At 33.8% G+C, this 25517-nt stretch overlaps 1 protein-coding gene across 1 annotated transcript in view; it reads right to left on the bottom strand.

Annotated features, from left to right (window-relative positions):
* Positions 1 to 25517, bottom strand: part of TACR3 (tachykinin receptor 3) — an 84291-nt gene that overhangs the window by 35154 nt on the left and 23620 nt on the right. Inside the window, exons 2-3 of the mRNA XM_047856119.1 lie at positions 13133 to 13321; positions 10152 to 10302 (exon numbers count right to left, since the gene is read on the bottom strand). Of these exons, the coding sequence (XP_047712075.1) occupies positions 10152 to 10302; positions 13133 to 13321 (340 nt within the window). The remainder of the gene's footprint in view (positions 1 to 10151; positions 10303 to 13132; positions 13322 to 25517) is intronic.

Raw genomic sequence — 25517 nt, 5'->3', positions numbered from 1 at the left:
AGAGGAATTTGTGCTCACGATGCTCAGTAGGTGGTTGTGCCTATATTCACTATTATTATCCTTCAGAGGATGTGATATAATGTTCTTCTTATGAAAATTTGGGGAATTTTTATGATTTGTAATGATCAGAAACACATTTTTAGTGCACATTTTTACATATCTAAAGTAGATGCCTCTTCAGTTGGGTAACTGCATGCAGTCTTAGTTTACTGATGAATTGTTTATTAAGAATTAATTTTTAAGTTGATTGCTGGTACTAGAAATAAATTTTAAGTTGACTGCTGGTACTGGGAAATAATTATTTTTCCAAAACATTGTTATATATTTTGGTTAGTTTAATCTTCAAATGCCTTTTAACTCAGAATATGTCAATAAAAATGGGGCACCTGGCTGGCTCAGTTGGAGGAGGGTGTGACTGTTGATCTCAGGGTTGTGAGTTCAAGCCCCATGTTGGGTGTATTATTAAATAAATAAAACTTAAAAAAAAGAATGTCAGTAAATAATATAATAAGGTAATTCAATTGTATTATTGCTAATTAAACAAATCAAAAAATAAGTAAAGAACTACTTTATCTTATTTACTTCCCCCCTTGAGCAACATACAGAAATGATCAGTGTAATAGGTTAAGAACACATTCTCTAGAATAAGATTTGCTGACTTCAAGTCTTTATTATTCAATAGATGAGGCAGTTCCTTAACCTATCTATTGACTGCTTCTTCATCTGTAAAATGAAATAATAATAGTTCCTTCCCCATGTGGTGGTCAGAATTAAATTGGCTAATCTATTTAAAGTACCGAAATCAAGTGTCTGGCACAGAACAAGCACAATAAATGCTTGTTGCTTTTATAAAGCTACCATAAGCATTGTTCTTTTTATTGGTGATCATAATTAGGTTTATTTTTGTCTCACGAATAGATGAAAGTGAGAGCAGACTGGAATCGCATATTCATGAGCATTAGGTACCAGACACTTTAATACATACATTATCTTGATTAGCCCTCATCAAAAAGTTTCTAGAAAAGAAAAAGTATTTTGGTATTTTATAAATAAGAAATGGAGGGTGAGAGATTAAGAGTCAGAGAACCAGTAGCTGACAATCCAGGAATCAAACCAGCCGATGTGACTCCACAGTTCATGTTTTGTTTTGTTTTTCCCATTAACCCTGAACAAATATGTTACATGTGTTTGTTTTAGGTATGATGTCAGAAATGCAACGAAGTCATGATGGCCCTTTTGTTACAAAGAAATCTTTACTTATGGCTTAAGAAACTTAGCAAAAATAAGTATATATGTGACACAATACAGTTGAAATACACAAGACATGTAATAAGAATCAAGAATAGAGAAAAAATATTTCAAATATCAGAATCCTATAAGCAAAATGTTAAAGGAATCTTATTTTTTCTAAGAATCTAATGGTAGAATTGCTAATTTTCTTCAATTCTTACTATATTATCACAGTAAGTGAGAGTAAACACTGGTTGTATAATAATTAGTTGGTTTATTGTTCCTTTTTAGAGCATCACTGATAGGAATATGGCAGTCACTACCCAGATGTGATGATTTAAATTTCATTTTACATTAATAAAATAAAATAAAATAAAATAATTTTCATTTCTTGTTATAGTAGCTGTACTTGGTGTTAATTCATTGGATACATGTGGCTAATGACTACCACATTGGACATGGCAGATATGGAACCTTTCCTTCATTACAGAAATTTCCATTGGACAGCACTATTCTAGAGTAAGCTCGGATGTGTAACAGAATGACCAGGCAGAAAACTTTAATGAGCAAAATATTGGTTAAGGGTAGCTGCCAATTCTGTGCGTTGAACGTAATGGAAGGAATGGTTATCTTGCATTCCATAGCACTAAATGGGATCCATGTGTACAACTACCAGCTGTTTAAGTTTGGGCAACGTTCACCTTCCTAGAGCTTTAATTCCCTCATTTGTTGAATGGAAGGAAATGCCTTCCATGAGGCCTACTTACTGTGGAAATTATGAAGGTCAGTACAGACAATATATAGGAATGTACCTTGTATAATACCAGTAATAGACATAAGGTATCATTCTGAAACCTGGGTCTTTCAACTAGTTCTCTAAAAGAACACAGCCCTAAAAACTTGTGTCCAGGATTCAAGTCCAAGTTCTGCCACTTACTAGTTTTATAAGTTTGAGACTTGGTTTCATTTTCTCTGTAAAGCAAGAAAAATTCATATAGCTATTGTGAGAATTAAATAATATGTATGTGGAAGGAAGTCAGTGTAGGCAGGTGGACGGATGGATGATATAAATGAAGGGGATTAAGAGCACAGACACAATGTAGGTCAATATTATGTTTAAAAAGACAAATGGCCAACTTTATACCTCTTTAATTTGCTACCACATGATGCTTTCTGATCTCTACAATACTGGCATGTATATTCATGGTAAAGTGCCTAAAGTAACAGATATCAATTACTGAGAACAGTTCTTTTTTTAAAAATTTTTTTAACATTTATTTATTTTTGAGACAGAGAGAGACAGAGCATGAACGGGGGAGGGTCAGAGAGAGAGGGAGACACAGAATCTGAAACAGGCTCCAGGCTTCAAGCTGTCAGCACAGAGTCCGACGCGGGGCTCAAACTCACGAACCGCAAGATCATGACCTGAGCCGAAGTCGCACGCTTAACCGACTGAGCCACCCAGGTGCCCCACTGAGAACAGTTCTATGAGCTAGGTACTTTTTGGAGACTTAACATGTATTGCTTCACTTAATGTCTATACAACCATATGGATATTAATGCATTATTATTATTTTCACTTCATTTTAAAAGGGTTGTAGCCTCTCTGGGGCTCAGGTAGTTTATACTACCCAAGATATGCCCCAGAGTCAGCATTTGAACTTGGCACACTAAGAATCTCTGCTCCCAGTCATTACATTCAATTGTCTCAAGTAACATAAAAGAATGCCATTGGTTTATCCACTCATTAACCCTTTCTGTTTCTCCTTACTAAATATTTATGGTCCAGTTCTCCCAAAGTTAATAAATGTTATCATCTAATTCCAAAAACAAAAATCATTTTTAAATAGACAAAATGTTTTTATAAAATTTTTATGTAAAAGTAAACAAGTAAAAATAGCTAGGAAGATTCTGGAAAGAAAAAAGACAAATGCAGTGGAGAGTTGCCCTGTTAGATATTAAAATACATTATAAAGTTTCATTAATTTAACCAATGTGGTGATGAGCATGAACAGCTCCATAGAACAGAATAGAAAGTTGACTGAGTCTCAAACACATTTGAGGAATTTAGAATATGATAGTTGTGACATTTTAAGTTAGTGTTGGAAACGATGGGTTATGCAATAAATAGTGGTGGATACAACAGAGAAGCATCTAGAAAATAAAACTGGAATCTCAATCCACAACTCATATAAATAAACTTGAGCTGGATCTAAGTTTTAGATAACACACATCAGTAGATGAGTTTTATTCAATCTCATCTGTCCATATAGAGAGTGATTTTGTAAAACCTATAATAATTGATACTATGCTCATGTGTACATTTATGTGTTTGTGTGTCCTGAAGTATTGAGAATTGTAAGACAGTGGTCCAGTTTCATTTTTTTGTATGTATCTGTCTAGTTTTCCCAATATCATTTATTGAGCATGCTCTCCTTTTCTTATTTTACATTCTTGGCTCTTTTGTTGTAAAATAATCAACCATATATGTGTGAGTTAATTCTAGGCTTTCAGTTCTGTTCCATTGATTGATGTGTCTGCTTTAATGCTAATGCCATAAAATTTTAATTACTATACATTTGTAATATAGTTTGAAATTAAGGATCATAATACCTCCATTTATGATACCTCCAAGTTTGCTTTAGCTGGCTATTCAGGGTTTTGTGTGTGTGTGTGTGTGTGTGTGTGTGTGTGTGTGTGTGGTTCCATTCGTATTTTAGGATCGTTTGTTCTATTTCTGTAAAAAAAAAATCCTATTGGAGTTTTGATAGGAATTGCATTGAGTCTGTAGATTGCTTTGGGTAGTATGGACATTTTAACATATTAATTCTTCTAATCCCTGAGCCTGAACTTTCACTTATTTGTGTTACCTTTAATTTCTTTCATCAATTCCTTATCGTTTCAGTGTACAGGTCTTTACCTCCTTGGTTAAATTTGTTCCTAGGTATTTTCTTTCTTCTGATACAATTGCAAGTGAGATTTTCATTTTTCTTTCTGATAGTTTGTTATCAGTGTATAGAAATGCAACAGATTCCTGCAGATTGATTTTGTAGCACTTGTTATAGATTTCACACACTAAACTTAATTTTCCTGTGAGAAATCCATGATTTCTGAACCTGGTCCCAATCTTCCTGCACCTGTGATTGCAGAATGAGAAATATTAATGGGTAATCCATAGAGAAATCTTTTCAAGTGATTGCCAAGCACTGAAGGGCTGTAGATATTTCCTCCTAAAGTGCCATCTTTTCAAAAAGGAGTAAACAATTACTCTTCTTGAGTATTACTGGAAAAGCAGAAATAAATATATAGAAACTTTTCTAGGCTTTAAAAAATGATTCCTATCCACTGCCACCCATAGAGAACAGGGAGAAGATTTAATCAAAGGTTTTAAACCAAGTGGCATTTGCAGTCAATGCAAAGCTCAGGTGCAGGAGGCACTCCTGATTGCGGGTTATAGCCCCAGGTGGGGTAAAAGTTAGTGAACTGAACAGGTATTTGTTTTCTTTAAGCTTCACTGTTTCAATTAGAAGTACTTCATGGTAATATTCTTCCTATCTACCATAAATTTCAAGTATTTTTTTACTTTGTTTTGATCTTTGTTCTTTTTCTTGAAGACAGTAAGGTTTTTAAAGACCCAATCATATAAATATTCATCGTGTCCTGATGGACTAAAATATTTAGATAATTTTCAAAGTTAAAAAAGCAGATATGTTCTAATGATTCTCATTGATCCACCAGCCAAAGCACAAACTTTTCTCAAAGTGCCTGAATGAAAAATTGTTGATAAATTATCAAGAACTTCTATATAAAAGTGCTTAAAATATTTTTATTTATAAATATAAATATTTTCCTCCTTATACTGCATTTGATTTTAATCTAGAATAGCAGTAAGAAAGGGATTCATTAAATTTTAGCTTATGATCAGAGCTATCATTCTAGTATAGATTTTTTAAACTGCAAATGTATTTTAAATCAGCTTGTGAGTTATGCATTTGATATTTAAAAATTTTTTAATGATTATTTATATATAGAGAGAGAGTGTGTGCAAGCAGGGGAGGGACAGAAAGTTGGAGATAGAATCTGTACCAGGCTCCAGGCTCTGAGCTGTCATCATCGAGACCAACATGGGACTCGAACACACGAGCCGTGAGATCATGACCTCAGCCAAAGTCAGATGCTTAACTGACTGAGCCACCCAGGTGCCCCTGCACTAGGTATTTAAAATATGACTTTTTATATTCCAACATAAAGAGATACAGTTTCAGATTTTGGTGTATAATTGTTATGACTTCAAGTAGATTACTTTCATACATGGTATCTTAGCCAGGGTTTTAAAGGTAACCAAAATCTGTGGCTATATCCACCTGTAAGTAGAATAAAGTAGACCAGGGTCAGTTTTTTCTTCTAGACACTAAATTATTCTCACACTGGAATGTAAGCATTAGTATAACAAGTTCAGTAAACAGGATAATGTTAGAAAAACATTCTGTCTTAAAACTTTGTAAAAATATTTCAAATTCAATTTTCAATTTGAATATTATAGCAACGTAATGTATGAAATAGTACACATTTCCTGAAGGAGAGCTTTGGCAAGAATATTAACCAATTACTACAAAAATAATAAAACTAATGAGAGCCAAGACTTTTGGGATTGTGTGGTTTTAATCAATACTTTATAATTTGCTACAATTTGAAAATACTCTTGTTTGAAGTGCCGAGATTCTCAAAGGATACAAAAATGCTGATTCAAAGGGGCACATGCACCCCAATGTTTATCGCAGCACTATCAACAGTAGCCAGATTATGGAAAGAGCCTAAATGTTCGTTGACTGACGAATGGATAAAGAAGATATATATATATAATGGTGTGTGTATAATGGTGTGGTGTGTGTATATATGTATATGTATATATATATATATATATATATATATATATATATATAATGGAATATTACTTGGCGCTCAAACAGAATGAAATCTTGCCATTTGCAACAATGAAGATGGAGCTAGAGTGTATAATGCTGAGTGAAGTAAGTCAGAGAAAGATAAATATCATATGATGTCACTCATAATGTGGAATTTAAGAAACAAAACAGGTGAACATAGTGGAAGGGAAGGAAAAATAAGAAGCAAAAGAGAGAGGAAGGCAAACCATAGGAGACTCTTAACCATAGAGAAGAAACTGAGGGTTGCTGGAGGGGTATTGCGTGGGGGGATGGACTACCTGGGTGATGGGCATTAAGGAGGGCACTTGTTGGGATCAGCACTGGGTGTTATAGGTAAATAAATCACTAAATTCTACCCCTAAAATCATTACTATATTATATGTTAACTAACTTGGATTTAAATAAAATTAAAAATTAAAAAAAATAAAGTGCCAGAATTCTTCAGTTAATCACTTTATTACGTTAAAGGTACATTATTATTTCAATATGTATTTTTAAATAGTCTTATATTGAAAGCCAATAGGTATATAACATACAGTAATTTAAAATCTAGAACATTTACTATAAATTAAGGATATCTGGTTGTGCAATGAGGTATACAATGTGCTTTGAAGTTGTAAAATACACTTATATAGGAAAGAGTTTGTTAGTGTGATTGTTACCATTTTTTGGAAGACTAGTTCTATATATGTGACTCAAATATCAGACAATCCTTCTAGCGTTTAGTGAGCTTTGTAGAGTCATTGGATTTTAATAGTGATTTTCATTTTCAGCACTCCAGTTTTAATGAGGAAATATTTCCAGAAGTATTAACTTATTTCTTAGGACTAATATTTAGTCTTTTTACCTGGTGTTGGCTAGAACTAGTAGTAGTATTTTCAAACAATATATATATACTTAGGTAGGACATATGTAAAGATTGAACAGGGAAGTTAATCTTCAATTATCTGAAAGTTTCATATTAGTTTAATGTTTGGATTGATACATTCTCTTTAACATCGACATAGTAATTTATTTTACTGACTGTTCTTCAGAGAATTTAATCAATGTTTGAAATTGAGCACAATTTCTGCAGATTGGGGGAGAAAGAGAAATGAAAGCAATGTTTCTCAATAGTTGCAAAGATTTCAGTGATTTGACTAAAATTTCTTAAGCTTTCATTTTTTCACGTATTTGGGGGTTCCACTACTCATTTATTACCAGGAGGCTGGCTGAGAGTTTCTTATGGAGTTGTTTCCCCCCATGGTCATGATGAATTTGCACTGTTATAACCAATACTCTCTTGTTTAATCTCTGAAATCCAATCTGTATTATCAAAGATTTATTCTCCAGAAGATGGCGTATAATTAAAAATGCTCATCCAGAGCAGGGTTTATATTTTTGACCTAAGTTGTCGTATTAAAATATAAAAATCATATGGGGCGGGGCACCTGGGTCAGGTTGAGCATCTGCCTTCCGCTCAGGTCATGATCTCCTGGTCTATGAGTTCCAGCCCCACGTTGGGCTCTATGCTGACAGCTCAGAGCCTGGAGCCTGCTTCAGATTTTGTGTCTCTCTCTCTCTGCCCCTCCCCCACTCATGCTCTGTCTCTCTCTGTCAAAAATAAATAAATGTTAAAAAAAATAAATAAAAAATCATATGGGGCACCTGGGTAGGTCATTCGATTGAGCATCTGACTTTCGCTCTGGTCATGATCATGGTTTGTGGGTTTCAGCCCAACATCAGGCTCTGTGCTGATAGCTCAGAGCCTGGAGCCTGCTTGGATTCTGTATCCCTCTCTCTCTGCCGCTCCCCTGCTCGTGCTGTGTCTTTCTCTCTCTCAAAAATAAACATACATTAAAAAAAACCCAAAACATATGATTACTAGATAAAAAACTATATTCCAAGCCATATCAGACAATATTTTAATTTTGGATACAAATAATTAAGAGGAAAGCCAGCTCAATTTTGAAATTTTAAATTTTTAGACAAAATACTGATGATCATACTAATACTGATGATCATACTAATAAATGCCTGTGAACGAAATCCAGGGACAAGTTGATTTATTATGAGAAGTTCATGGCATGAATGCCGTTTTGTATTATTTTAGCCCAGAACACAATCTCAGAGAAATATGGACTGGAGCTTTTAAATGTCTGGCTTTCTTAAAATGTTCTAGAAGGGTCACTCTCTCAGTTTGAGTTGATATTCATACTTTGAAATTGAAGAGTAATGAAATAAAAATTAAATATTTATGCCTTACTTTCATCAGGTATATAAGGCCAAAGACAAAAATATTCTCTCTTGCTTTTCCTGTCCCTGGGACTCAAATCAAAAATAAAGAGGAACAGTTAGATTAAATTTTCATTTCTTTCTAGAAGATATCACATGTATATGAGAAAAAGAGAACTATAATCAACAAATACTGGGCTTATTTTAATTTGTTTAGGAGTAAACAGGGAAAAAATGTGAAAAAAGAAAAAAAAAAGATGCCTAAGCCATAAGAAGGAAATGAAAGATGAGAAACTAGGTGAGTAATACAAAGACAGACATTATTCTGAAATCCGTATCAGTTATTTAATGTGATGAACCTGAAGTATAGCTATAAGAAAATAGTACCTGCAAAGAGTATCTTGCAATATGAGCAAGATGTTAGCAAGTGAGGGTTGAAATTACAAAGTAGAAAGAGAAACTATTAATTTAAGGTCACCATGTTGTTGAAATTCTTCTAGTTTTAGAGGCTTTTTTTAAATTTTAAATTTTAATGTTTTTTAGATGCTAAAGGCATGATTTAGTTGTTTGTGTACTTCATTAAGGTAATTTTTTGAAAGAGAAATAAATCCATAATATTATAGGTTGAAATGAGTAAATTAATGTGAACTTCATGCTTACTCTTTTCTTTCCAAATACTAGAGACCATGGTGAAATGTTAACTGAACATAAGTCTTATGTTCCACTATTTACCGATAACAGAGGAAAAACATATCAGTACTAAAATAGAATCAAATTTCTACATTAGATTTTAAAACCTGATTGATCTTTGTTAAGTGAGTGTTTGTAGGTAAGTGGTTTTTAAATTGTTGAGTGTTTTTTAAGGGAAGTGTCCATGTGGTAGGTAGTAGTTCTACATAAATAAGTGAATCGTAAATGGAATAAATAATAATTGGCATAATCAGTATGACTCTTATCTTTGGGAAAGCATTTCTGATTTGCATTAGGAATACATCGACTGAAAAGAGAAAGATGGAATAGATGACTGTAAGATTCTTTTTAACTCCACACATTTGTTTAAAATTTCACATATTGAGTCACATGATAGTAAAAACATCTTAATGAAAAAAATAATCCTAGTAAAATGTCAACATAATAATCTTTAGAAGCTTTTGTTTCATGTGAATTGTTCAAAAGTAAGCTTTTTCATGCACCCAATAAGTTGTAGAAGAATATTAATGCAGCTCTCATCTCTTAATCAGACATACATGATGGCTGTGTACAGATGGGGATGAGGGAGGGGAGGGGCGGGTTGGAGGTTGGGGAGGGGCAGGAGGCGTGGGAGAGGGATAGGAAGATGGATATTAGGAAACTATAGCACATACTAAGAAAAATCCTGGGGATAAAGGAAACTGCTGGATGATTAGAGGGCATCCGAGGCATTCTGTTCAATAAAGGATAAAGATAGCTACAGCTGCAGAAATATAATCACTGGGCTTAAAGTGAAATTTCATAAGTTGCAGGTGGAGTAATTGAGAATACTCTATAAAAGGTAAATAAAAGTCCTGTAAGAAAATGACTATTCCAGACCGATTCTGTACATGGATAGTGCTTATAGAAGACAAAAAGAAATTAAAAGAAAGAGTTGATAAAAAGAAAGAAAACAAGACAAAAAAATAGGAGTAAAGCATTAAATCATATTATATTAAAATGTCATAACTAGGTTTTTTCCCTCTGATGAGCCGCTTACACAAATGCTGGGTAAAATTATATGAACAGTACCTTTCTTTTAGCCTTTAGCTGCTCATGGTACTTGTTGCAGGTGTCTCCTGGGATCTCTCCTCCCCAAAGAGTAATTCCAACAATGGTGTATGTGACACCCATGACGAGCAATGGAAAACAGTACACCAGTACAATGACAATAATATGGTAGCTGCAAGAAATAAAAACAAACAAACGCAAGCTGAAGATCATATTGAGATGCAATATGTGGGGAACTTTGAATTCATTTTCTTTTAAATCATAACTGAAAATTCCAAAGATTATTTCCACATTTTCTCCAAGTCCTCATTTCACAAATTTATCAAAATATCATGCTCTTGTCTACTATATTTGTCCGAATGCTACCAGCTGATCCTTGCCAATCTTTGATTCATATACAAAAAGTATAGCTGCATTGCAGTGCTAATTTAAACTGCCCATGCTCTCCTTGCCTAGAGGTTCTGGACGAATGCCATTTCTCTGCTTGGTAATTGTTGAGCTAACCTAATTAAATTTATCATCAGAGACAAAAAGATGAGACAGAATAAACAAATCAACTGACAGGTATTTTCTCATATGCAAAATTATTCTATATACCCTTGCAACATCAGTAATATTTGAAATAAATTGTTTTTATCCAAAGAAAAAAATGTAACTAGATATTCTAAACCACACTGGATCCACAAGATATATGACTATAATTAAAAAAATCAGGTAAAGGGCGCCTGGGTGGCTCAGTCGGTTGAGCGTCCGACTTCGCTCAGGTCACGATCTCACGGTCCGTGAGTTCGAGCCCCGCATCAGGCTCTGTGCTGACAGCTCAGAGCCTGGAGCCTGCTTCAGATTCTGTGTCTCCCTCTCTCTCTGGCCCTCCCCCCATTCATGCTCTGTCTCTCTCTGTCTCAAAAATAAATAAATGTTAAAAAAAAATTTAAAAAAAATCAGGTAAAGACATTTACATGCATTTCTAATGTCATGACACATTTGATAGCATTATTAATTTGGTAAATAACATTCGGGTGTGTTAATCACATCAGTGTCAAGATGCTATAAATTAGCAAACTAAATTCTACGTTTTTATAGATTTAAGTCAAAATGATAAGGATGTAGGGGCACCTGGCTGGCTCAGTCAGCCAAGCATCCGACTTTTGCTCAGGTCACGATCTCATGGAGACAGATCCTCTGTCTCCCTCTCTCTCTGCCCCTCCCCCGTCTCTCCCTGTCTCTCAAAAGTAATAAATAAATATTTAAAAAATTGATAAGGATGCAGTTGGGGAGGAATAGAAGGGCAATTGATAATATAACCACACAATTAAAATTTGTATAAAGTTTTGTGTAGTTTCCACTGTCTTAGGAAGGCTTTAAGGAAATTAAAGAATTCGGTATACTAGTCTTCTCAATACCTGTTTCTTTGTAAAGGGAATCTTAAACCTCCTTGCCTTCCTGATAGCTTTTTAAGTATTGAGTTACAGTCAGTGGGAAGCGATTCAGTCAACAAATAACTTGATTTTATTATTATGATTACTTTTATTTTGTTATACAGCTAAGATTTATTAATATCAGATAGAATAACAGTATTCAGTTTAATAACTATTTCCTGCTTTTCCTTCAATTAAATACTTCCTAATATTTTTCTTTAAAAATCTGGACTCTGGGAAGTCAGAGAAAAACAAATACCATATGATTTCACTCATATGTAGAATTTAAGAAAAAAACAAATGAGCAAAGGGGGAAAGAGAGAGAGAGAAATTAAAAAAACAGACTCTTAATAAAAAAAAAAAACCCAAACTGATGGCTATTGGAAGGGAGGTGGGTGAGAAGGGGTGGGTTAAAAAGGTGATGGGGATTAAGGAGTGCACTTCTCATGGTAAGCACCAGATGATGTATGGAATTGTTGAATCATTATATTGTACACCTGAAACTAATATAACAATGTATCTTAACTAACTGGAATTATAATAAAAACTTAAAAACAAATCTGGACTTTGGGTAGAGAAGTTTGATAAAGTGACTGCTTTAAAAAATGACCCTTATATTAAACGTCCTATTTCAGCTCAGGTCATGATCTTGTGGTTTGCGAGTTGGAGCCCCATGTCCAGCTTTGTGCTGACAACTCAGAGCCTGGAGCTTGCTTTGGATTCTGTCTCCCTCTCTCTCTGCCCCTCCCCTGCTTGTGTTCTGTCTCTCTCTCAAAAATAAATAAACATTAAAAAAATTATAAAAGATTACCATTGTATTTGCATCATTGGTTATTTTTTAAAGAAAAAATAGGACACTGCATTAGATTTTATTGAATTAAAATTTAAATTATCGGAATAAAAAATGCAAACAGTTGCCCAATTACTTTTTTTCCTTTTGCTTTTCTTAAGATGTGTCCAAAATATGAAATACCAAATTCTATTGTGTAACATTCATAATTATTTTCCAACCTAGTGTTTATGTTTCTTTAATGCTAAAACAAAGGAGCACAACCAAGAACCTACCAGAACTGCCTATCCCTAACCAGGACTTTAAAAGGACAATCAGCACCTTTGGGCTTCAGTTCTTCCTTTCCCATTCTTTTCTCAATTAATAACAACCCTGCTTTCCTTTGTGCATTGCTTTCATCTCCAGGGATTTTATCACTTCCTCCAGGAAACTCTCTAGAGTTACCCCATATAAAAGTCATCTCATTTTTCATGTTAGTAACCTTTGTAATTTATAAAACTTATTGACCATACCATATTGTAGTATTTTAATCTTTTTTTTTTTTTAAGATTTTAAGTGATCTCTACACCCACTGTGGGGCTCAAACTCACAACTCTGAGGTCAAGAGTTACTCTACCAACTAAGCCAACCAGGCACCCATGTATTCTAGTACTTCAATGTGTCTCTTTTCCCAAATAACATATGGACCCTTGGGGAAATGTTTATGTTTTATTTGCTTAATTGTTGCTCCCAACCTATAGTTCTTTAAGTGTTCAATAAATTGAATTGAAAACCACAATAGAGAATTAACTTACGTGAAATGTTGTTTAGGACCCTCTGGCCATTGCACGTAGCAAAGAGTACGGCCTGGCATGACTTTAATTTTGGAGTAAAGACACTGAGGGAAGGCAAGTAGAAATGCTAGAATCCAAATACTTCCAATGACGATCTTGGTTGCTGTGGCAGATAGTCTGGGTTTCAAAGGATCAATAATGGCCATATACCTATACAAAAACAAACAAAACCATTTTGTTGGTTCTCTTGCTAGCAGAGTTAAAAATGGAGTTTCAAAGGAGTTATCTGTCTCTGGTAAGCAAGTTGATAAGGATTTTGCTTTGTAGAGGCAGCATGGAATGATAATCATGGCATAGTCTTAGGAATCAGGCATACTGAGGTTTCAAATCCTATTCTGTCACTTATGCAAACTTTTTGAACCTCAGCTTTATTATTTTAAAAATAGAAACAAGAACATTCACCTCATAGGGGTGAAGTCAAGATCAATAGAAATAAGGTAAGTGAAAGGTATTGATTATTTGTGCTGTGCCTTGCACATTATCAGAATTCATAAATGTCTGTTGAATGGAACTGGAAAAGTGCATAGTAAATGCTTAAAAATAGGAGTTCTGTACCTCAAGACCTCCATTTTTCTTCTGTATGTTTAACTTTTTAGAAGAAAATTCTGGAGAACTAATATGGATAAACCTATCTGACAAAAATGAGGAATCCCTTATAAAGGATATCATCAACAACTCCATCTAAAAATATCGAGACAAGATCAGGATTCAGATAATAATAAATAAGTCAAGTTTGACTGAGGCTATGCCTTGCTGTTACCTCTAAAATTGAATTCATGGTTTACCATGAAAATCTTCATAGTGCCTGTGTAACTATGTATAACATAATAGTTATAGAAAAATATACTTGAGACTCTCAAAAACACACATATGATTTTTAGAGAGCAAAGTTTTGGGAAATTGGAAACTCTGAATATGGTAACAAAAATCAAGTTTTATTCACTTGTTAAAATATTAATAATATGTCTGGGAGAAACAATTGACAGTTTCAAATTGGATAATATGCCTAATTGCCAAATTCTGGCTAATAGAGAAGAAAATTAATTTGAAATTATACACAAAATTAATTATATTTTTACATTTCTATCAACAAAACATTGTTGAAATTGTTTTTGCTATTGACCATTATGTGTTTCTCAAATATATTTTGATTTCTGTAAATTTTTCAAAGGCAACAATATAATCAAAGAATGACTATTACTTAAGTCCAAAACATTTTAATTTTAAGAATAAATATTTCAAGATAAGAATAATTTTTTTTTAATTTGCTTATTGCCCTCTGTTTTATGACTATTAGGCAGAATTGGATATAGATAGATATATTGGAACTTACCTATGTACTACTCATCATATTAACTTTAGTTGAAGTTTACTTAAAGGAGATATCCTTAATTTATTATGTATGACAGCTAATAGGTAAAAATGAATGTTAGGTAAAAAAATCATAAAAACAGTACCATAGTTTTGGAAATAAAGTGAACCACACAATGAAAATAAAATGCCTATGTTTGTTTGTTTGTTTTCCAATATATGAAATTTATTGTCAAATTGGTTTCCATACAACACCCAGTGCTCATCCCAAAAGGTGCCCTCCTCAATACCCATCACGCACCCTCCCCTCCCTCCCACCCTCCATCAACCCTCAGTTTGTTCTCAGTTTTTAAGTCTCTTATGCTTTGAAAATGCCTATGTTTGAAATTGAAAATTGTTTTATAATTTACCTCTTATGCTTATGTTGGTGAATAATAGCAACATTTCCTGACTGCCAACCATAAGCAGGCAATTTATTATACACATTATATATATTTAACATCCCAAACAGTCTAATCAACCAGATAATATTATTATTTCTGTTTTACAGAAAAAGAAACTGAAGCTTAAATACATTAAGAGATTGGTCAAAATGACCCAGATGGTAAGAGCTGGAATTCTAAAACAGTTCTGCCAGTCTCCAAAGTCCATATGGATACAGATGAAGACTTTGAATATGGCAGTTCATATAAGGAATTGTGGAAGAGAGAGAAAAATATTCAAGGTAGATGCCGTCCAAAGAATCCTATTTTGCCTCTGAATCTGAAAGCGTTTATGTGCAATACTAAAGACAAGAGTCAAGCATAGAAAGGGAATAATTATAGTTGGGTATTTCTGTTTCCACTGCTGTTGGTTATGATTCACCACAGCATTTCTCTCATTATATTAGCTGGTTGCTTAAGGAGTTTCTAGAGTCAAGCACAGCACTTATCAATAAATTTTGTTGTACTGAACTGAATATTCTTCAACTCTATCATGATATTTTGCTTTTTTGCTTGCCTGGAAGTTTATGAATGCAATTTGGATGTTTAGAGAGTTGATTTTTTTGAGACTGAAAAGAGAATTTGACTGGCATGTACAGTGTTAAAGTCCTGTATTACTATTACAGCACAGATAATTCAAAATAGTACAAGTTGCTTCTTGATTTTGATGTTAAGTTACTCTATATTACAGAAATTATTTCCAAACAGATAGAATATTGTTTTGTTGGGATTATATGAAGACAGTCAATTTATGTTCTCATTAACTAACACTTCAGTGAAGGCAGAAATTTAGGAACTTCAAGCTGACATTTTTGTCATTTCTGGTGTGATCTGTTATTCATTCAACCAAACATTTATTGAATGCCTACTGTGGTATATGAAACAATAGTAAGGAGAAATTACCTTCACAGAGCTCACAGTCTAGTGAAGTAGACAGATAATAACCAAGGAATGTAAAATAAACAAAATTACAAATGTGATAAGTGTTAAAAGGCAAGGAATATATAGCCAGGTGAATGCATTTACTGGGAAAAACATATTTAGGTTGTGACTCAGTCTTTCCTAAGACAAGTCATTCTGGGTTGAAATTTGGAAAGGTAACTAGGCAAGGTGGCAGAGGAGTAAGGGTTGCCAGGAAGATTTCTGGAAGAACAAATGACATGTGGAAAACTCCTGCATAAATGGTGAGTTTTTATTGGTTGAATTGTGTCCCTCTAAAAAAGGTATGTTTAAGTCCTAAACCCCAATACCACAGAATGTGACTTTAGTTGTAAATGGGGTTTTTATATAGGCAAGTGAGTTAAAATGAGGTCATTAGGGTGGGCCCTAACCCAATATGACTGATTTAAAAGAAATTTGGGAATAGAGAGAAACATATGGAGAATGCCACATGAAGATGGAGGTTTGACTGATGCATCTAAAAGACAAGGAATGCCAAAGACTTCCAGCAAACCACAGAAAGCTATGAGGAGGCAAGGAAGGATTTCCTTACAGTTTTCTGAGGGAGCATGGCCCTTGCCAATCCCTTGATTTCAGACTTCTAGCTTCCAGAGCTGTTAAAACAGTAAAATCCTCTTGTTTCAAGTCACTCTGTGGCACTTTGGTACAAGAGGCCCAGGAAACCAAAGTGAAGGGTAAGGATGGGGAAAGCATTGTGCACGTGAATAAAGACTACTGTAATGGAAACAGAGTGTGAAGGAGGAAGTGGTCTGAGATAGAATTGTAGAGCAGGTCGTAGATTTTTTGTCCTATGGAGAAAAATCAAGGTGATCAGTCAAAGGAAGAGAATAATCAGACTTTAGTGAGGAGATTTTAGTATTAATTGAAGGAAGGAAAATAATGCAAGCAGTGGGAATAAGTAAACTGGCTATTGTTTTGTTTTGGGTGAGAGATGATTGCTGCTTGAAATAAGGTGTTACCAGGGAGATTGAATTATGGTAATGGTTTGAGGAAAATAAAGGAATGTTAAAACATTGTAGAAAGGGAGAGCCAGTTGGCCATAGAAGTAGGTACAGTTGCCAGGCACTGCTGACAAGATTAATTTGAAACTGGTAATTAGGAATTCATTGGGGCATCAATATTTCCTGTTCTGTGGCTCTCTCCAGCAATAACAATTTGCTCAAAAGTAGGCATGAAAAAAGTGGATCCTTAGGCTCATCCAAATAAATATCCTCTGGACCTTGAGAAGAAATAATCCAATCTGCGATATAATATCACTCAAATGATTGTTAGTACTTTATTTCTCCTTTAAAGAAATACATATCTTTGATATGATCACATTAGCTTTTCCAAGGTTTTTGTCTGAGCTTCTCACTACCATTCTTACCTTTACTAAACAGATTCTCAAGTACATTAGTGCCTTTAGTATGATCATTTGATATGTAATAGCTAAGATTGGATTCTTCACTCTTTCAATTAGCATATCACTCAAACAAGTTTAAAATTATGTTTTATAGAGTCTGTAATTCTCAGAAGCATCCACTGAAAGCTCCTATTTTAAATGCCATCTTTTATCAATTTTCCTTTCCATTCTAAGACAAGACCACATTCTTTTACCACTTACTTTTCTGATATAATTGAAGGGTCTTTTCTGGTTCTTTGATGTCTAAACAGAATATTTCGACATACCGTTACTTACTTTCAATAAGCAAGCCTTTTCCATGTGCGATTGTTCTTGATATCTGGTATGATTCTTCCTTTTGTTAGCATTTTTAGTAAGCTCTGTTTCTGGATTTTTATATGCCTCTACACATTTTAAAATTTTGATATGAAAGACAGTGTACAGCCTTCAGATATGCACTTGATTAACAATGCAAAGAATATTTGCCTCAAATGATGTGGATTTTGCTGTTTTCCAACTTGCTTCCAGTCACGGTAGACAATGTTTTAGGCTGTAAAGCCCATATATATAATGTGGTCTGCCTATTGTCTGTACAAAATAAAGATTCGTTGTAACAGCTGTTCATGACCCATACTGTTTCAACTTCTGGCCTTTGGTGCTAAGGCATTTTCTGCTTTGAAAAATCACTAGAGAGAAATATAATCTTTTTTGAAATGGCATTTTGCAGACAAATTTTATTTATGCTTTTTCATAAGTATTTTAAATAAGAGTGAGCCAGTTAATTATTTTGTCATAACTATTGTCTTAGTGAATTTTGAAGGGAACAAGTATTTATTAAAATAAGCTTGTATATACATACATTCAAATATATGTACACATATAATAGGAACTTCAAAATATTATCAAGCAAGAAACAAATAACTTGCTTATTTACCCAGATTTTTTGATTTTTATAAGTAAAATTTACAGACTGGCACTTGAAGAAAATTAGATTTAAAAAATAAAGTTTCAAGGGTGCCTGGGTCAGTTGGTTAAGTGTCGAACGCCTGATTTTGGCTTAGGTCATGATTTCAGGTTTCCTGAGATTAAGCCCTGCCTTGGGCTCCATGCTGACAGTGCAGAGCCTACTTGGGATTCTCTCTCTCCCTCTCTCTCTGCTCCTCCCCCGCTTGAATGCATGCATGTGTGCTCACTCACTCCCTCTCTCTCAAAATAAATAAATAAAACTTAAAAAAATTTTCAAAATAAAAATAAAGTTTCAGAATAGTGAAAGTACTTGACTTTCATTTTATATACTTTTGGTTTAAATTCAGCAATTAGATTTACCTATTCATTTATTAATTGACTATCAGCTATTTGTTTTCAATTATTTCTTGAATGCTTTTTTCCCAAGATTTTATTACATTCTTTGACCATATTGATAAATAAGATAGATATGGTTCCTACTCTTGTAGAATTCAGAGTCTAACACAGAAGAAAGACATTATTCAAATAATCACAAAATATGTAAGAAATTACTACCTAAATGTTCTTTGGGAAACATCGCCTCTTGGATATTTGGTTAAACTTTCCATGGAGCTTTACTGTAATGGCCAGTGTGAGTTCAGCACCTTCCCCCATGATTTCTAAGTGAAATACAATCTAACCTATTTGGTACCCTCTGTTTCCATTCTTGAATCTGTATAAAATACTTTCATGTCACCCATTATGAACCTGAATGCAAACTTGTACTGTCATATGATTTCCACAACAAATCCAATTATATAAAGCATTTCAGATTTCAAAATTTTATTGGATTTAGGAATTTAGGGGAGGGGAGAATACACCACCACTTTTTATCCTATGATTCTAAACTTGACTTTTCTTCTCTTTGTTATACTCATTTTATATTCTGCAATTTTTAAAGAACTCTACATGTACCATGGGTGACCCTGTCATTTACAACCCCTTGACAAGTTTAGCCCAGTTTTGCATTTCTGTCAGTAGGCTAGTTTATCTAGCCCAATCCTTTAGGAAGTCTGCAAAATTATCTCCACTGTGTACACAGTGTTAAGAAGACATGTACTAGTAATCATAAAGCATAAAATAGGCAATTTGACCTAGTCTGGGGTGTGGGTTGAAATGATGGTAGAGATAATAGTAGGTTTCTCCGAGGAAGCAACATTGGTTTAGAACAATAAATAGGAGTTAATTAGAATTGGTATTTGAAGAAAAAATGGAACAGCAAGTACTGAGGTTGGAGGAAGCAAGAGGTATTTGAGAAACTAGAAAGGCCAGATTCTCTACAGCACAGAGGAAGGAAAAGCAAAGATGTCAAATAAAGCTGGAGAGGTATTAATCATGACTTCACTGATATATATCCAATATGTATTTAGGTTTTCTTTTTTAACAATAAAAGCAATAATTGCTAACACCTGTACCAGACTCTATTCTAAGAGCTTTATATATAAATCAGGTAATCTTTAAATTCTAATTATTTATAATAATTACAAAATGATTTATAATAAAATGCTACCTCATTAGTGAGTACCACATAAAACAATTTCTCCTCAACATTTCAGACCTCAATTTAGAAGTAGTTTTCTATATTAACAATATAAAATTTACTGTTAAAAATTATTTTATGCTATTTATATTATCTCTGATGATAAATAATTTCAAAATCAGAAAATAATAGGTTATTTCATCTATGAAATACCATAAATACTGTAAAACTATAAACCCTTTTTTTAAAGTCCAATTTACTAATATTTTGTGTCATCTCTATATTGTCTCAGAAAATTAAGGGGAACATATATAACCACTTCTATATATCACTTTGAAAGTGCTGCTTTCACAAAGTCATCTTTATGTTATCAATCATATATTGAAAAGTTAACTTTGTTAAGAAACTGGTTCCTGGGGTGCCTGGGTGGCTCAGTTGGTTAAGCATCTGACTTCAGCTAGGTCATAACTTCACAGTTTATGAGTTCCAGCCCTACATCGCACTCTCTGCTGACAGTGTGGAGCCCGCTTCAGATCCTGTGCCTCCTTCTCTCTCTCTGCCCCTCCCCTGCTAATGCTCTCTCTTTCTTTCTGTCTCTTAAAAAATAAACATTAAATAAATTATATATATAATATATATAGAAACTAATTCCCCATGAGAATAGTTTTGAACTCTTGGCAGATTATTTTCTTGAAAGCAATGCTTTCATTAAAATATATTTGAAGCTGAAAAGGACTTATATTTTTAGTATTCAATATTTTATACAGATAACACAAAACACTAGATGTAATTGTGTATAGTGTAATTATACATGATATTCTATTTATACTATAAGGTAATATGCTTCCTAAAATGCATCCAAAGCCCTTTTTCAGGTCAATAAGAAAAAAAAAATCAATCCAATTTTATTTCATTCTATAAGGAAAAGAGTTTTTAGATGAAGAGAGAATTCAAAAGTTTGCCCCAAAATGGAGGAGTTAGAATAAGAGCTAAAGAAACTCCTAGGTAAGGGCAATAGACAGGTCATATTATAGTCAATGGGTAAAGGAAATGAAATTTCTTAACCAGAAAAGACTTGAGACACTTGCAAGCTTTAGTCAAATGTTGGGGCACCTGGGTGACTCCTGATTTTAGCTTAGGTCATGATCTCATTGCGATATTGAACCCCAAGTTGGGCTCCACGTTGGGCATGGAGCCTGCTTAAAAGTCTCTCTCTCCCTTTCCCTCTACCTCTCTCTTTCTCTCTCTCAAAAAGAATATATACAATATATAATACATAAAATATGTTATATATTATATAAGTATATAATTATTAAAATATATAAATATAAAATAGATATTAATACACATATTAATATATATGTGTTTATATATTTATATTAATTTTCATTAATATAAATATAAAATAAGTATTAATACACATAAATGAAGAGCTATAGTGTAGATAGTAGAACAGTTTTAGATTGCTACAGGAGGTAGAGCTCAGACCACATTTTCTGGAGAAAGATGATCACAACTCTGTAGGGCACAATGGACTGTCTCCAGTGGTAATACTTTTTTTTTTTTTTTTTCCCTCTGTTGTTGAAGGCCCTGAAGAATCAGGAATAGAATGAATCACTACTTACTGAGTGAGTTAAGGGATTATAAACTTCAGGTGAATTGTTGAAATAGATGAAAGTAGTCTCCCGCATAACTTTGAGATTATAATTTTAATCAGAGGGAGGTTGTCTGAAAACTAATTATGGTTCCAGGCCCTTATAATCAGAATTATGACAAGAAGCAGATTGTTGGGACAACCGAGTGAAGTAACTTAGTTTGTGTAATTTGCAGAGTACTACAATATGACTTATATATCAAATAGTATTGAGCCAAAATTTCCTTCCATCTATTAGCTTCCCCTTATAATTACTTGGCTTTCCTTTTATATGTCTTTTATATACATGTGATTAAGTAAAACCACATATTATAACTGGTACTGCAAATCCATAGTTCTGGCAGACAGTTTTCTTTTTTTAAAAAAATTTTAAACATTTATTTATTTTTGAGAGACAGAGAGAGACAAAGCATGAGCAGGGGAGGGACAGAAAGAGAGGGAGACACAGATCTGAAGCAAGCTCCAGAATCTGAGCTGTCAGCACAGAGCCCAACATGAGGCTCAAACTCACAGACTGCGAGATCATGACCTGAGCCGAAGTCTAATGCTTAACCAACTGAGCCACCCAGGCCCCCCTGGCAGACATTTTTTTTTAACCAACAGTGACATTAAGAGCTTTATGAGAATGGATGGAAATTATTTTATATATACCCTTTTACAGTGTGAATATCTTCAGAAAAAACATGAATATTACTATGCATATATGAAAAAAAGCTTATGTTTCAATAATAGGTTTTTCATTTTTGGAAAATGAATACTTTTTTGAGTATACTCATTATAAATATTATTTGTATATATGTATGAGTTACTCTGAACCTCTTCTTTTTCTCATTTCCTTTGCACAATCATAAATCTTATCAGTCCACCTTCTGACATCACCAAATCTGTTCTGTTCCTCTCTTCCAACTCTCAATGCCTGGGTTATTGCAACATCACCATAATGGGTTTCCTGGATGCTACTCTTTCTTAGCTTTCTTCACAATGTCTTTCAAGTTATCTTTCTAAATAATTTCACTGTTTCTTCACTTTTGACAGGATTAGCTGCAATTCTGCACACACTTTACTACAGTGGCACTAAATATCTTAACTGGCACTAAATATCTTAACTTTTGCTGAAACTTGCTATGTTGTATAAGTCAGAGCTCCAGGAAAAACAATGGCACACTTAAGTGGGAAAACTGAAGAGAGTTTAATAAAGAGGTCATTTACAAAATTAAATAAATAAGCCATTTACAAACCCCATTTTACAAAGTTGTTAAAGGAAATCAACTTGAAATGAATATTCCTGGGACTAGCAACAGCAAGGAGTTGGGAGGCATGGGTGTCCTCCTGCCCAGGTCTCAAGGATGAAAGGATGCTATAATCTGAACTGAGGAGATGAACACTTGGGGGAGTAGCACTTGACAAGAGATATGGATACTGTTTTGGACTTAGCCAATTTGCAGCAATCCTGAATGGAAGGAGAGTGGATACATTCCAAAGTCGCTCTCCTCTCTTCCTCCCATCTCCTTCAAGTGTCTCCCACTAGGCAAAGCCAAAGAAGAGGCCAGAGAGCAAGGGACCCTTTCGATGCATATAGTCCACAGAAATATTAGCCTGGGAGGAGGGGACAGAAAAAAGCATAGAATAAGTAGAGAGAAGATCTGACTTGAAAAATAGAAATTGTCCAGCTCACATATCCTTTGACAATTTCATGTTTCTCACATGGTAGTTTCTTTGCTGGAATGATTTCCCTCTCGCTCATACATACATTATTGTAAAGTTCTACGACTGCTAAACTTCTAGGCATCCTGCAGTTTCCACTCAGATTACAGAATGATCACTGTGGATTTCTTCCCTTCCCTCTGTCCAGAGTTAGTTTTTAACCTTCTCAGTGCTCCAACAGTATTATGCTCATACTTTGATTTGAACTCATTGGAGATTCTGATTTATTCATTTCTGTGTTCTGTAGCACCTGACAAAGTATCTATAGGAGTCAAATGAGAGCTGAATACTGACTGCAAATGGCTATTGCATATTTGGACAGTTGAATATTTGACTACTTCTAAGGTTATTGAATATTTGGATAGAGTGAATAACTGTTTACAAAAGGAGACTTCAGCATGTATGCATTTTTTTTAAAGGAATAGTTTCCTTAACTTTACTAAATGGGAATAATAGAATATGATCATGAGGTTAAAATGTCATTAAATAACACAGTATATACAAAGAGATGTAGATAATGTCAGGCACAGTAGACACTCAATCTAAATCATCCCAAACTATGTTGAATAAAATGAAATTAACACTTAGGACAAAAACAAAAATAAAAAACCAGCTAAAGAGGTAAGTTTGAGATAAAAACAAACAAAAAGAATTAACATGGTTCTTAAAACTTGTGATTGGCATGGAAAGAAAAATAAGTTTATGCCAAAATTCTAATCTAAAGATTGGAAAATCTTTTGATATTGTCCCTAGCTCTCTAATACAAACCTATCCCATCAGGGTGGTACAGTATATCAGTTATTTCTTTTCTAAATCTCCATCTGAAACATATTTCTATACAGAGAGTAATGCAATTTTCTACGCAACTTCAATAAGAACAACTCCTGCTCAATGGTTCAATGATTAAATGGGAACATTCAGTGTTACACTTGGAGATTGTTAAATTTCTTTGCGTGTACTAGGAATTAATTCCCACCAGTTTTGTCTAATGTGGATCTACACCACATCAGACTGCTTTCCGAAGTAAATACTGGCATGTAGCAGCTCCCCTAGATTATCCTTAAAATCATAGGAATGATGACACTCACCAAGCAGGAGGATTTCCAAATCTGTGAGTATTTACATTGTGATGATGTAAAGGCTTATTTACCTGTGCAAATGGAAGAAAAACAGGCAATGGATAACCTTTCAACTTGGATAATAAAGATGGAAAATGAAGGCTTTTTCATATCTTATTTTTCTTTTTAATTATATTTTCATTATATCTCATTAAGGTAAATTGTGCCCACATTATTCAATGTTAGGAAGTGATAGGAGAACAATTTAAAAATGTCTTCTGTTCATCCATTCAGCCAGTCGTACAAGAAATATGTAGAGTGCCAACTATATGTAGTCAGTATCCTAGATGCTATGAATATAGTAGGAAACAAAATAGTAGTAAACATTGTGAAGGAAAATAAATTAGAAAACGTGGATAGAAAGTAACATGAGGCTACTCTTTAGATGGTGATCACTCAGTTCACACATGAGATACACTGAGAAAATGAAAATGTAGTTATTCACTTTTTTGTAAGAGTTGCTTCTTTCTCCTCTTACAATGCACCTGTAAATATAAGATAATTTTATCTTAATAGTCTTTCTTCCTTGTGGGCCATAACTGTAACAAGTCTTCCTGAACAACAATATGCCAACAAATTAGGAAACTTAGGTAATATTGAAGAATTCTTTTTTTTTAATTTTATTTTTTAATGTTTATTTATTTTTGAGAGAGAGAGACAGAGACAGAACACAAGCAGGGGAGGGGTAGAGAGAAAGGGGGAGACACAGAATCTGAAACAGGCTCCAGGCTCTGAGCTATCAGCACAAAGCTCAACGTGGGGCTCGAACTCGGGAACAGCAAGATCATTCCTGAGCCAAAGTCGGACACTTAACTGACTGAGCCACCCAGGTGCCCCCAAATTGAAGAATTCTTAAAAGGGAACAAAAGACTGTATACTCAAAACTCTTCCAGTAAACAGAGGAGGAAACACTTCCCCCTCTCATTATGTAAGGTTAGTATTACCATGATACCAGAACCAAAGGGTGCATAAAGGTTCAAACTTCTAGTTATAAAATAAGTAAGTCATGAGGATGTAGCGTATAGCATGGCTACTATAGTTTATACTGTTTACATAGTTGAAATTTGCTAACAGAATAGATCTTAAAAGTACTCATCACAAGAAAACTATTTTAACTGTGTGGTGATGGATGTTAACCAGACTATAGTTAATATAATTTTATACAATAAAATTTTATAATTTATACAATATTATAAATATTGTATACTTTATAATTTTATAATGTATACAAATGTCAAATTGTTATATTGT

This window comes from Prionailurus viverrinus, chromosome B1, assembly GCF_022837055.1.
Source record: "Prionailurus viverrinus isolate Anna chromosome B1, UM_Priviv_1.0, whole genome shotgun sequence".
In the NCBI taxonomy this organism is placed as follows: domain Eukaryota; kingdom Metazoa; phylum Chordata; class Mammalia; order Carnivora; family Felidae; genus Prionailurus; species Prionailurus viverrinus.
Note: the sequence above shows the minus strand (reverse complement) of the source record. Positions and strands in the feature narration are given on the sequence as shown.